Below are 14339 nucleotides of genomic sequence, written 5' to 3'. Positions count from 1 at the left end.
ATGTTAATTTATCCCCAGCACATGTTGTGATGAACACATGAGTGAATAAATATATTCTTCAGTTTTGTATCTCTCTCCCATTGACTAGGATCCCCTCCGTTTTTAGCAGGATAAATGTTTTTGAGCACTGACCCTGTGTTAGGCACTGAGCTAATGTCTTTACACATTTTGAGCTGCTTAATTTTCACAACCTGTGGCTGGTTCTATTATCCCTCTTTCTGAGATAAGAGAACAAGACACAGAGAGTCCACGTCACTTGCTTCAGGCCACACAGATCAGAAGGAGCCAAGCCAACATTCAAGCCCAGGCAGGCTGGCTCCAGAGTCTACGCCCTTAACCATCATGGTATCCGCCTCACAGAGGTGGAGACAGGGAGATTCCCAGATGGCCACACACCTGTGAGTCAAAGAGCCTCTTTCAACACTCAGACCTTCCAATTCCCTTCACATAACTCTTCAGATGCTGCAGAAATACTTGGAATATGTGTGTAGCACGTATCTGTAGCCACAATAGTGCCAGTTAACAACCACCACCACAAAATCCATAGAGGGTGTTCACTGAGGTGAAAATGCACAATGTGAGAGTTTCTGTTTTATCTGGGGGTTTAGTGGGGACTATAGCCCAGGAGACAGTCTCTCGGAGAGCTGTGAGGAGCTGCTCCAAACAGGTAGGTGAGAGGTCAGTTTGCATGTGATTTTGGAAAGGGGGGTCCATGCAATGAAGTACATAACTCAGTACACGGTTCATGTTGGTCATGATACATGGACATCTCAGTTAATGTGATTAGTGCTTTTCTAAGTAAGGAAGAATCTAAGGCTCTTGCGTCCTATTATTTTCTCCTGAACATATCGAGCATCTGAGGTGTAACTGAGCCCAAGTTTGGCCACCTGGGACTCATAAGTCAATCATTCAAGAGGCAGGTGTCAGCAGATAGGAAAGGTGCTTTTATCAGAAAAGATGACACCTGGGAAGATGGTGGGCTTGTGTCCAGGGACCAACTCAAGACATTCTTCTCAGCCTTTTGTTTTTTCAGTTGCTAAATGGTGTCCAACTCTGTGACCCATGGACTGCAGCACACCAGACTTCCTTATTCTGCACTGTCTCCCAGGGTTTGCTCAAACTCATGCCCATTGAGTTGGTGATGCCATCCAACCATCTCATCCTCTGTTGTCCCCTTCTCCTCCTGCCTTCAATCTTTCCCAGCATCATGGTCTTTTCAAATAAGTCAGTTCTTCCCATCAGGTGCCCAAAGTATTGGAGCTTCAGCTTCAGCATCAGTCCTTCCAATGAATATTCAGGGTTTATTTCCTTTAAGCTTGACTGGTTTGATCTCCTTGCTGTCCAAGGGATTCTAAAGAGTCTTCTATAGCACTGCAGTTTGAAAGCATCAATTCTTCGGTGCTCAGCCTTCTTTATGGTCCAACTCTCACATTCGTACGTGACTACTGGAAAAACCATAGCTTTGATTATACAGACCTTTGGGAAAATGGAGGAATCTCTGTGAATCGTCAAGGCAGGAGGTTGGGTTCTACACCATTCTCCATTGTATGCAGAACTGGCTGAGGTCTCTTCAGATGTTAGCTTGCCCATTCAATCTGCCTTCTGGATGCTTAGGGGCACTTTGGAGGAAGAGAGCTAGTCACGTTTCTATTTATCCAGGAAAAGTATCAACAGGTTAGACAAGGCATTCAGGAGAGGATATTAGTTCAGTTCAGTCGCTCAGTCGTGTCCGACTCCATGCGACCCCATGGACTGCAGCACACCAAGCTTCCCTGTCCATCACCAACTCCCGGAGCTTACTCAAACTCATGTCCATTGAGTTGGTGATGCCATCCAACCATCTCATCCTCTGTCGTCCCCTTCTCCTCCTGCCTTCAATCTTTCCCAGCATCAGGGTCTTTTCCAATGAGTTTGTTCTCATCAGGTGGCCGAAGTGTTGGAGTTTCAGCTTCAGCATCAGTCCTTCCAATGAATATTCAGGATTGATTTCCTTTATGATGGACTGGTTTGATTTCCTTGCAGTCCAAGGGGCTCTCAAGATTCTTCTCCAACACCACAGTTCAAAAGTGTCAATTCTTCATAAGTCAGGAGTTAATTTCAATTACTTAGTGATCTCATTCCTATGATTAGTTTATTTTAGAGGCGGGACATAATTGAGCAGACAGGAAACGGACAAAGGACTTGCTTTCAGAGGATTCTTTCTGCCACTTCTCCCAGAACATAAGTGCCTCACCCAGATCTTCACTCTGAATTCCTTTCAGGGTGAACTGTAGGTGGTGGTGTGTGGTGGGGAACATCCTTTAGTTGGCAAACTTCAGGGACAAGACATATGAGGTCAGGGAGGAGGCTGTGGTGCCATTTCTGAGCTCCTCCGGCGCCTGGTGGACACTGGTCCTCAGCTCTCCTAGGCTGGCCTCTCCTGGGGGACTGGGGAGACCTGGCCCTGCTCTCAATGTCTTTTCTCCTCCAACAGGCTGGCTTGGGCAGGTTCATCCTCATGGCACTGGTAGAGGTGCAGGGGAGAAACAAATGTCATTTCACAAGCACTTTTCAACCTCCTGCTGGATCATATTTTGCCAGCCTCCTCTGCTGAGAGCACGTTCCATGGCCAAATGCAAATTCAGAACAAGGGGGCATTGCACACTTAAAGCACAAAGGGGATAGAAAGAAGGCAGGGTGGAAAACAGGCCATGTGTGCAGTCTACTTCAATGCAGAGTTGTGACTACATCCCCAACGTCCATGGGCTTCCACCTGTCACAACACAAGAGGGTTCCCCAGCCTGGCACCTGGGAGGGAAGCCAGGAATGGGGGAGAGCCTTCAGCAGCCAGGTGACCCTTCTCAAGCATCAGAAGAGCCTCTGGGAGGATGCAGGTATCAGTGTGAGAGATGAGGAGGAAAGACTTTCTGTGTAAGTCAAATGTCCAGAGACCTCAGAGCCTGCATGCCACAGAGAAGCCCACAGGAGTCCTGAGTGTGGGGAAGCTTTCACAGAGGGCTCACCCCTTAATCGTCACGGCAAAACCCACACCTCGGGGAAGTTGTGACGATGCACCGAGGATGGGGGGTGGGGGTGGGCTTCGGGCAGGTCTCCTCCCTGCTGCTCCACCAGAGAGTTCAAGCTGGAAAAGACAGTAAACTTTCTGAGTGTGGAAAAAACCTATAACTGAAACGCACATGAAAACCATGGAGAACCTCTGGGAATAGAGATTTCTTTCATTTCACCGCCAACATCTTTGGGTAGACCAGAAGTTCTCATGTGGGGTGATACTTCAGCGCCCCCTCCTGGAACTTGTCTGCAATGTTGGCACTATTTCAGGTTGTCCCAAATTGGTGCCCCTCTACTAGGCTCTGATGAAGAAGCAAATGGCAACCCACTCCAGGGTCCTAGCCTGGAGAATCCCATGGACAGAGGAGCCTGGTGGGCTACAGTCCACGGGGTCGCAAGAAGTCAGAGATGACTGAGCAACTAACACACTAGACTCTAGTGGATAGAGACCATTCTAAACACGGTGCGGTGGACCAGGAAGACCCCCTGAACAAAGAACGTTCAGGTCGCAAATGTCAGTGACACTCTGGGGGATGCATTTCAGAAGGAATTAGGTACAATTTTCTGGCTCTCCAACACAGTAATCACTAAGTAACCACATGAAGCTAATCAATGTAAACAAATCAATCTTAAGTAAAATTCAAAACAGAGTTTCTTGGCAGCTCAGGGTAGGATTCAGCCGCCGAATGTGGCCAGAGGCTACCGCCCTGGACGCTGCAGATACACAACATTTCCGTGGTCACTGAAGGGTCTGCGTCAGGACTGGTTTAGATCCCTTAGGTTATCACTTACCGTGGCCCCCAGAAAGCGAGGGTGTGGGCTTGCAGCTATGAGAACGTGAAGGAGCACAGTCTCCTGAAAAAACCTTATCAGTGCATCTTGGGGACTCTTGGCTCCTTGCACGGTCCTCTGGGCACTTTGAGTCTCAGAGTGGCCAGTGCCTGCCCCAAAGGGCACCCCCTCTCCTGGGAGAGATTAACCAAGTGGTTACTGATAGTGTTAGATAAACTCTAACACTTCGCGGGCACTTTCCATCTGTCAGGTCCGGTGCTGAGCACTTTCCACAGATGAGCTCATGTAACCTTCACCAGAATCCTATGAAATAGGAACTAAAATGATCCCCAACGTATAGGGAAGTCACCCAGGCTCACCAGAGCTGTTTTTAAAGGTGGTTGTTTCAAATTTTGCACATATACCAAGACTATATTACTATTTTTATAGTATACTTTACAGGATTTAAATTTCCATAAACTATATATATATATATATATATTAAAAACACATATCTGTTCACCTTTCTGTTCAAACTGCACTTTTCACAGCAACTTTTTGGTTTATCTACTCCAGGAGCTGGCACAAAAAAAATTCTTTAGGACAAGCATGGGCAGATGATGACCATCCAGCCCACAGACTGTAAATAAGGGCATGTTGACATAACTCCATCCATCCTTAGGACTGTCTAGGACGGGTTCATGCAAAGAGGAGCAGCTGCGACACAGACCTGATGGCTCAGGAGTCTAAAGTACCTGCCACACACCCTGGCCAAGAAAGGTGACTGACCCGGACTTGAATAGCCGCAAACTGCGATCCACACGGGTGAACGTGTGAGAATGATCAGCAAAAGGAGGGAAACTCTTGAACTTCCCGTGCCCGTGATGCCCAACGTTAAAAGATATTTTGTGTTTGAGTCCAGGACACATGCTATTAACACATACGTGTGTTTCGACCTGTGTGGCATCTCTTCTTACTCTAAGCACAAGTTTAGAACCACTGACTTACTCTTATGACCTGCACAAGGTCATTCTCGTCCCCTTAAGACCTGCCCATCATGACCTCCTATATCGGTTTCTCGAAGCAACGAAAACAAGAGGCCCCCGACCCTCCCCCCTAATAACCAAGTTGCCGCGAACCTCTGACGCCTGTGCTGGTGTCAGAGGCGGTTTGAACCACCTGACTCGGCCTTGGGGGCGGGCTTGGGGGTTGCGCGAGTCGCCGAGCGGCTCAGCCTGTACATAAGCGCGCGTTTGTCCACCGCGTCCCCGAGCGCCTCCGGAGCCGGCTCTGCTCAGGCACCAAGGACGCTCGCGGAACCAGCCCGCCTGCCCTGCCCAGCCGCCCAGACCGAAGCGGTCCCGAGGTCAGTCCCGCGGCCGCCGCTCCGCGGGGTCTGCGCCCGCAGGGCGGGGGCGCGGGCCGGGGGTCCCCGCGAGCAGGGCGGGGGCGCCCCGGGAGGAGGTGCGGGAGCGGGGGCTGCCGCCTGGGGGCCCCGAGACCCCAGGGCGCGGGCGGTGGGGGCCCTGGAGAAATCCAAGTTTTCCCCTGGAGGCGATGGAGACCCTCGGATCCCTTCCACCTCGGGGAGACTCCAGGTCTAAAGATTTCACTGGTCACTGGGAGAAACGAAAACTGAAGGCGACAGAGGAGGCTGGGGTGTCCGGAGGCGGGGATGGCAGGGGTCCCCTCCAGGGCAGGCGGCGGGGAGCCCGGGTCCTGGTCCCCAGGTTTTGGGGGGCGGGAGGGCGGACCCGGGACTTCGCAGTTTGCTGGAGGAGGCGGGAGGCACAGGTTTGCTCTGCACACCAGAGAGGGCAGTCGGTATCGGGCTCAGGTAAGGAACTGGCCACACAGAAGATGGGAACATGATTCTGGGGGGATCCAGAGGGCGGTGTGATGGGTGGGGAGCCGGGGAGACCCTCTGGGTGAGTTTGGGGTTCACTAAGGGCGCAGAGCAAGGTTCACAGATGAGGAGTGCGCGTGGAAAACAGCTTTTGCGCCTCCAGTGGTTCTGTGCGCCTGCGTGGCTGCGGGTGGGGGCTGGGAGCACGTTTGGGGCGCGCGGTTTTGAGGGGCAGCCTCTGGGGGAGGGGCCGGGGGAGGCTGAGGGTGGGTCTGGGGTCCCCCAGAGGGAAAGTGTACTGGCGAGGGTGGGGGGTCACTCCAGCCTGTGGGTCTGCCTCTGTGCCTGTCTGGAGGGTGTGTGTGTGTGCGTGTGTGTGTGTGTGAGAGTGTGTGAGAGAGATCAGGACTGCCTGTGAGGAGGGTGCTCAGCACTGAGCGGCAGGCCTGCCCGCCTGCGTGGTGGGGTCTCTGAATTTCCCTGGGCTTGTCTGCAGGTGTGTTTGCGTCATTAGGCCCTGGTTCCCGCAGTCTGCATCTGAAAACGTGTGTTTCCACTGACTGTGTGTGTGTGAGCGTGTGCGTATCTGGCCTGCGGGTCCCGCGCTGTTTGACGCACCCTGTATTTGCAGGATTATGCGTGAGGGTCTGCGATGGGTCTCATGCCTCTTCGAAAAAGGCTTAGAGGAAGAGGTTTGACGCTAGGTTACCAGATAATGTGTGCTCAGTATGTTTTTAAGCATATTTGATCCTCATGTTTAATCATTTATAGTCTTAATTTTCATGGAGGGGAAAGCTGACAGCCCAAGAGGTTAAAAAACCCAGAATCCGGGCCTGCCAGGTTAAAATGCAGGCTGCTTTCTTAAATTCAAACTTCAGACAGATACTGAATTACATTTTAGTATAAATGTGTCACAAATATTTCCTGGGAGCCCATCTGTAAAGATAATCTAATACATTTTTAATAATTTTTTTTAAATGTAGATATGACCCACACAGTGTTTAAAAAGACTACTTAAACTAAAACTTGATTCGTGTATCTGAAATTCAAATCTCCATTTACTGTGTATTTATTATAACATTGCTGTTGTTAAAACGTGGCCAACTTGATCGTTGAGATCCCCAGCTAGTGACTGGCAGGCTGGAATCCCCCAGTTCTCACCCAAGACACACTGGCCACGTCCTGCCCAGGGTGATGCTGGGGCGGAGGTGAGGAGCCCACACTGAGCCTGTGCCGAGCCCCCTCCCTGTAGGCCTGGCCCCACCCCAGGGCTGTGCTGGGGGGTCTGCGGCCGGCCCCTCCCCTCACCGCCGACCTGAGGGTGAGACTGAAGCCTCGTGTACCTGGAGGGGCCGAGGACAGGAGAGGGGGGGCCTGTCTGAACCCCTTGGGCAGGCTGCCTGGGAGCCCTGGGACGGAGCTGAAAGACAGCCCTGGGACTGCTCCACGGGTGCGCTTACTGAGTGCCTGCTGTATGCCAGCCTCCAGAGGCCCTTTCTGTACTAGTTTGCTGAGCTGCACATCCAGGGTCCTGGCACTTCGTGTCATATTTCTTGTGTTTCTTAAAGGATCATAAACCCACGGACCCTGCCCTTTCCCTTGCCAGACACCATGCCACACACTCCCCAAATCACACACTGGACCTTGAAGCAACTCTATGCGGGTGGCATTGCCAACATGTCCGTTCAGCTGTTGGGGACCTGAGGACTTGGGGAGGGGATGGAGCTGTCTGAGTCCACCTGACCTCTGAGAGCCACACCCGGGCCCCTCGGCTCCACCGCCCAGGCACTAACTGCTGTGTGTCCTGTCCGTAGGGAGCACCTGTGGAGTCACCATGCTGCCTCTGAGCACCATCGAGAGCCAGGAGACCGAGCCCGGTGAAGACCAAGCCGCCGAAGAAAGGAGGTGAGACCCGGAAAACTGTGGGCAGGCGGGAGTGGGGAGGTCTCCAGGGCAAAGCAATGATCCTGAAGATTGGCCCTGTCACCAAATGTCTCCACTGGCTCTTCCGGGCAGGGACACCCAGGATACAACCTCCCTGACATCACCTCCCGTCAGCGGGTCCCATCACGGCCCGCTGGGAGCTCCTGGGAGCTGAGCCCGTTTGGGCCCCTTTTTGTGGCCTGGACACCCCTGTTTTCTTACCCCAGACCCTTCCCTCCCTGACACTTCCTGTCTGTTCCCTGGGGGCCTTTGGGTTACAACTGAATGAAGGTCTCACTCACTCCTAGGTGACCTCCAACAAGTGTCCCTACCTCTCTGTACCTCAGTCCGCTCATCTCTAAAGTGGGTTGATGATAATACCCATCTCAGAGAGTTATTATGAAGAACCACATAAACGAATGCGTGTACAATACTTAAAAGCACGTTTGGAACACACTCCACACGTATTAGCTCCGTTACGGGTTTCATGATGAAGACTATTATCACCAAGTTTCTCAAGCCTCAGAGGGTCAGATGGTCTCATGACTCTTTCCTCCTCCCTCAGGCTTCTTTTCTAAGAAGCCTGATGTTCTGCCGAAGAAGTCCAAGAAAATGAAGGGAACGGTGTCCTTCAGAGTCCTGCCGTTCTGCCCGGCGGTAAGCCTGTTTGCTCCCTCCCTTTTCACCGGAGGCCCCTGGCTGAGCGATCACGCAGATTTGCCACCCTCTCTGCTCACCAGAGACCCTTGGGTGCCCAGGTGGCCCTTGCCCCTGCCTTGTCCTGGATGTGGCCCCAGCCTGTGGGGCGGGATGGTTTTCCTTGAGGGTGCTGCCCTCTTTCCTGCCTCCTCCTTGCTAATTCCAACTTCTGCTCCAATGTCACCTCCTCCATGAGGCCTCCCTTTCTCCCTTTCACCCCGTTCCTCTCCAGCCCCTTGCCTTCCTGAATTTTCTTCAGAGTAATTATTGACAGCATACCTTGTACCTATTTTTCAACCATCTCTCTCCCCTACTAGAGTAGTTTTGTGGGGTCAAGAGCCTCTTCTGTTGTTCAATGACATATCCCCTCTGCCTAGCACAGATGTAACCAGCGCCAGGCACGCAATCTCTCGGGCTGATTAAATGAGGGAATAAGTCAGGGAACGGTCCCTCCTGCGAAGGCAGCTGTGGTCTTGTCCACCTGGCTACCAGTCCTCCTTCTACAACACCCTTGTTTTTCCAGCAGGAGCTAGCACAAAAATTTCCCTAGGTCAACGGTGGGCAGACTACGGTCATTCAGCCCACAGCTTGTTTGTGTGAATAAGGGTTTCTTGGCACATCCACCCCCAACCTTAGGTAGAGTCAGGGCTGTTTTCATGTAAAATCCAGCAGCTGAGACGCAGACTGGATGATCCAGAAAGGCTATGCAATTTGCCATGACACTTTCCACGACAGTGGTGAATGACGGTGCTTCGAATAGATGCAGGCTGGCATCAGTTCAGGAGAAGGTGTGAGAATGCTTAGAAAAAGGAGGGAAACTCTTAAACTCTTGTGACTCTGATGCACGGGGTGGATACTTGCTGTTTGGGTCCAGCACATATGAGACATACATGTTTCTACGTGTGGGGCCTGTGTTTCTTCGTATCTGAGTAACAAGTTTAAGAGCCACTGCTTACCTTGCTACCTGCACAACTGAGTCTCCTCCACCTAAAGCCGCCCAAGGCCACCCTCTGTATCAGTTTCTCTAAGCGGTGAGGAGGAGGAGGCCCGGGACCCTCCCCCCAAAATAAAAGTGAAGCCAGCACGCCCGTGCTGGCGGCAGGCACGCTGTTAACCACCCGCTTGTGTTGGGGGTGGAGGTGGGGCGTCGTGAGTGATGCGGAGCCGCTCGGCGCTCTTCATTCCTGCGAGTTCACCCGCAGGTGCCCTGGACTTCGGATCCAGCCCTGCCCGCGCCCCCAGGACAAGCGGTGAGCAAGCCGGCGCGCTCCAGCCCGGACATCGAGACCGAGCCCGAGGCCGGGGCCGCAGGTCGCTCCCGCGGCCGCAGCTCCGAAGGGTCCGGCCATCAAGGTTGGAGCAGTTCGGGGCGGGGGGCGGCGGGAGGGCGGAGGGGGATCTCCGCGGGGAGGGCGCGGTGGGGGCTCCCCGAGGGCGGCGGGAGGCCTCGGACCCTTCCGAGCCGCGCGGGGACTCCGGGCCCCAGGATTTCTGGGGCCACTGTGGGGAGCGAATCCTGGAGGGGACAGAGGAGTGGGTGCCCCGCGGAGTTGGGTGTCCGGAGGCGGGGATGGCGGGGACCCCCTCCAGGACAGGCGGAGGGGGGCCCGGGTCCTAGTTCCCAGCTTTTGGGGGCGGGAGGGGCGGACCCGGGGACTTTGCCGTTTGATGGGGGAGGCGGAGGTCCGGGGGCTGCTCCCAACCTGGGAGGCCCGCGGGGTGTCAGGGGTCAGCTAGCGAGTGCAGAATGAAACATAGGCTAACGACTTTATGGGGAGTCCAGAGGGCAGTTTGCAGGAGGCAGGAGGCCCTATGGATGTGTTTGGGGTTTCACGGAAGACGCATGAGAAGTTCGCTGATGAGAAGGGCGCGTGGAAAACAGCTTTTGCGCCTCCAGTGGTTCTGTGCGCCTGTGTGGCTGTGGGTGGGGGCTGGGAGCACGTTTGGGGCGCGAGATTTTGAGGGTCAGCCTCTGGGGGAGGGGCCCGGGCGAAGCTGAGGGTGGGCCTGGGAGTCCGCCAGAGAGAGTTCCCCGAAACTGATGCATCTTTTCTTTGCGGGATTATATGTGAGGGTCTCTGATTGCATCTTATGTTTCTTTAAAATGTTTAAAGAAGGTTTAAAGAAGGCAGAGGTGTTGATTTTGTTTCCAGATAATGTGTTCTGAATATGTGTCAATTTAGCCATATTTAAGCTTCATGTTTAATAATTAATTTTACTCATTTTTTTCTGGAAGGGAGAATTGACATAACAAGAGTTAATAACCCCTGAATTAGAGCTTATCAGGTAAAACGCAGGATCAGTTTAGTTCAGCTGCTCAGTCCTGTCCGACTCTTTGCAAGGACTGCAGCACGCCAGGCCTCCCTGTCCATCACCAACTCCTGGAGCTTGCTCAAAACTCATGTCCATCCAGTGGGTGATGCCATCCAACCATCTCATCCTCTGTCGTCCCCTTCCTTTCCTACTTTCAGTCTTTCCCAGCATCAGGGTCTTTTCTAATGAGTCAGTTCTTCTCATCAGGTGGCCAAATATTGGAGCTTCAGCTTCAGCATCAATCCTTCCAATGAATATTCAGGATTGATTTCCTTTAAGATTGATTGGTTTGATCTCCGTGCCATCCAAAATGTAGGAGGGTTACTTACATTTGAATTTCAGGCAAATAATGAATTACCTTTGGCCATAAGTATGTCCCAAGTATCTCCAGGGATATATACGTAAACATAGGTTAGTATATTAAATAAATGATTTTAGGTAGATACTTACCATGCAGTGTTTGGGACTTGTTACAGTGCAATATGACCCGTGTGTATGAAAGTCACATCTCAGTGTGCTGTGTATTTGTTGTGATGTAGTTGTTAAATCTGGCAAACTTGATCCTTGAGATCCCCAGTTAGTGACTAGCAGGCTGGAATTCCCCCAAGTCCACTCCCCAGACACACAGCCTAAGTCCTGCCCAGGGTGATGCTGGGGCAGAGGTGGGGTCCCCACACTGAGCCTGTGCCAAGCCCCCTTCCTGCAGGGCTGGCCCCGCCCCAGGGCTGTGCTGGGAGGTCTAGGGCCCGGCCCCTCCCCTCACCATGGTCCTGAGAGCAGGACTGATGCCTCCTGTACCTGGAGGGGCCCAGGACAGGAGGGGAGGGCCTGTTTGAACCCCTTGGGCAGGCTGCCTGGTAGCCCTGGGACGGAGCTGAAAGACAGCACTGAGACTGCTCCACGAGTGCACTTACTGAGTGCCTGCTGTATGCCAGCCTCCAGAGGCCCTTTGGATACCCAGTTAGCCGAGCTGCAGCTTCCCGGTCCCAGCACTTGGTGTCACAGTTGTTCTAGTTTTAAAGGGGGGTGAGCCCCAGGTACCACGAGCCCTGCCCTTGTCCTTGTCAGGCGCCATGACAACCGCTCTCCCCAGATCACACCCTGGGCCTTGGAGGAAACCAGCAGGAGCCGTTGCCAGCACGTCCCCTTGGATGCTGGGGACCTGGAGACCTGGGAAGGGATGGAGCTGTCTGAGTCCACCCGAGCTCTGAGAGCCACACCCAGGCCCCCCGGCTCCACAGCCCAGGCATTAACTGCGCTGTCTCCTGTCTCTAGGGAGGGCCTGCCGCGTCATGATGCTGCCTCTGAGCACCATCGAGGACAAGGAAGCCGAGGAGGTGCAGACCAAGCCTCCGGAGAAAGGAGGTGAGACCCACGTGGGGTGGAAAGTATAGGCAGGTGGGAATGGGAGGGTCTAGGGCAAGGTGATGAGGAGGGGTTGACTCTGGAGACTGGCTCAGTCCCACGCAGGCGTCTCCCCCTGTGGAGGGGGCCCTGAGGACACACAGGATGAAGTCACTGACATCACCTCGTGTCAGGCTGTCTGTCACTCCTCTGCTCAGAGTCTGCAGCCTGCAGCAGGGTCCTCACCTCTCTGCCTCAGTTTCCTCATCTCTAAAGCGGGACAATGATAGTGTCCGTCTCAGAGAGTCATTATGAGCAATCAGTTAAGCTAATACATGTAAAGTACATGAGCGCCTGGACATGGCAAGCACTCAGTACGTGTTAGCTTTTGTCACTGGTTTCATGATGATGAAGATACTGAGTTTCTCAAGCCCCAGCAGGCAAGATGGTCTCACACCTCTTTCCTCCCCCCCACACAGCTCTGCTTTCTGAGAACCCTGATGAGCCTAAGAAGAAGCCCAGAGGAATGAAGGGAAGACTGTCTTTCAAGGTCCTGCCGTTCTGTCCCATAGTAAGCCTGCTTGTTTCCTTTCTTTGACCTGAGATCCCCTAGGTTATGAGAGGTCAGGCACATCTACCACTTCCTCTGTGCAGCAGAGACCCTTGGGTGGCTGGGTGCCCCTTGTCCATGCCCCCCCCCCCCCCAGGATATGGCCACCATCCTCTGGGGGGTGTTGCCCTCTTTCCTGCCTTCCTTCTGTTTCCTAAATTCCAATCTCGGCTCCAATGCCACCTCCTCCACGAAGCCTCCCTTGCTCACTTTTGCACCATTTCTCTCTAACCCCCTGCCATGCTGAATTTTCATCAGATAATTATTGCTACCTAAGAACATACCTTGAATCTGTGTGTTCATCATCTGTCTCCCCTCCTAGAGAAGTTGTTCAGTGACATATCCCCTGTCTAGATCAGATGTAACCAGTGTCAGCCACTGTATACACTCGGGCTGATTAAATGAAGAAATGAATTAGGGAACGGTCCTTCCTGCGGAGGCAAGCATGGCCTTGTCTACCTGGGTACCAGTCCTCCTTCTACTAACCCCCTTGACTTTTCTGGGGGGCGCTCCTGTCCCCACGCACTTTGGATGGATTTGATCCCATCCTCAGACCAGCTCCAGGTACGTCCCTAACCAATCAGAGCCTACGTCCCTGACCAATCAGAGCCGGCAGTGCCAAGATTCCCAGTGATTGGGCCTGGGCTGGGCACGTGACTCACCCTTGGCCAATGAGGCGTCTGCTCTGTCTCTGGGTCTTCTTAACAGGCAGGAGGGGAGGCTGGAGAGACCCTGGTGAGAACCAGGAGGCCCTTGGGGAGAGGTCAGGGGAGGCCCTGGGTCAGATTGCCTGCGAGAATGTCTTACCTACTAGTGTGACTAGTACTACTCTTAAAGAAGTTTTCGTATTAGGAATTAATGTGAGAATCCAAGATTTTTTAAAAAACAGTACAAAGATTATCAAAATTCACCGAGTGTTGCCACATATTCTATTTGCATGTTTTTTAAAATATATATTTAGATATAATATTGATGGTACTCAAGATTCTGCAAAGCACAGGATGCCCCCACACACACACACTCTGCAAGGAATGACAAGACCCCAAAATGTCACTAGTGTGACACTGACATTCCCCTCTTGTTTCTTTGTTCTCTTTCCTTCCAGCCGAGTGTCTGCTTCAGCTACTACCTGGAACCGGATGACGCTGAGCCTGAGCCCGAGCCCGAGCCGGAGCCCGAGCCCGAGCCCCAGGCGGCTCCTGACGGTTCGAAATCGGACCCGAATTGCACCGTCGTTCCTATGCCTGTGCTGGAGTTCCGCGAGGTCAAGGTGTGCGAGTGCCCCCTGTGCTGCCTCAGCTTCGTCACTGCTTCCTAAATGCTGAGGGCCCTCCGCTTTCCGCTCCTGACCGCGCGCCCCCGAATCATGCATGCTGGGCTACCGTAGTGTAAAATCCCCCAATACAGCGGCTTCAATAAACCCAACTTGCTGTCTCTCTCAAGGCTGTGTGTGGTCTGTGTGTGAAACTCCCAGGACCGGGGCGGTGCAGCTCTGTGGAGTTGGGCAGCCAGGGTCCTTTGACCTCGGAGCTCTGTGCCACGTGGCTGGAGAGGGCTCACCCCGACACCCAGTCCACATTCTGGTTCGGGGCAAGTAGGGGGATGAGGAGAGAGGAAGACATGCTTCAGTCCTTCAAAGGGTGACTCCTACAAGAAGCCCAGATCACTTTTCCTCACAGCTCATTGGCCAGAGACGGTCACATGGTGACATCTAGTTGCAAGGGATGCCGGGAACTGTAGTCCTTAGCCGGGCAATCATGTGCCATCCAATAGCTTCTATCACTA

General features: G+C 53.2%; 1 protein-coding gene across 1 annotated transcript; it reads left to right on the top strand.

Moving 5' to 3' along the window:
• The first annotated feature begins 5089 nt into the window (after nt 1-5089).
• On the top strand, nt 5090-13996 carry LOC508098 (uncharacterized). The gene is given in 8 exon segments (NM_001130749.2): nt 5090-5185; nt 7480-7542; nt 7544-7570; nt 8154-8245; nt 9490-9640; nt 11876-11965; nt 12424-12515; nt 13660-13996. Coding segments are annotated over 7 exon segments (708 nt in total). The 5' UTR covers nt 5090-5185; nt 7480-7499; the 3' UTR covers nt 13873-13996.
• Nucleotides 13997-14339: the final 343 nt, after the last annotated feature.

Source organism: Bos taurus, chromosome 18, assembly GCF_002263795.3.
Source record: "Bos taurus isolate L1 Dominette 01449 registration number 42190680 breed Hereford chromosome 18, ARS-UCD2.0, whole genome shotgun sequence".
Taxonomy (NCBI): Eukaryota; Metazoa; Chordata; class Mammalia; order Artiodactyla; family Bovidae; genus Bos; species Bos taurus.
The sequence above is the reverse complement of the archived record's forward strand: the minus strand, read 5'-3'. Positions and strand labels throughout refer to the sequence as shown.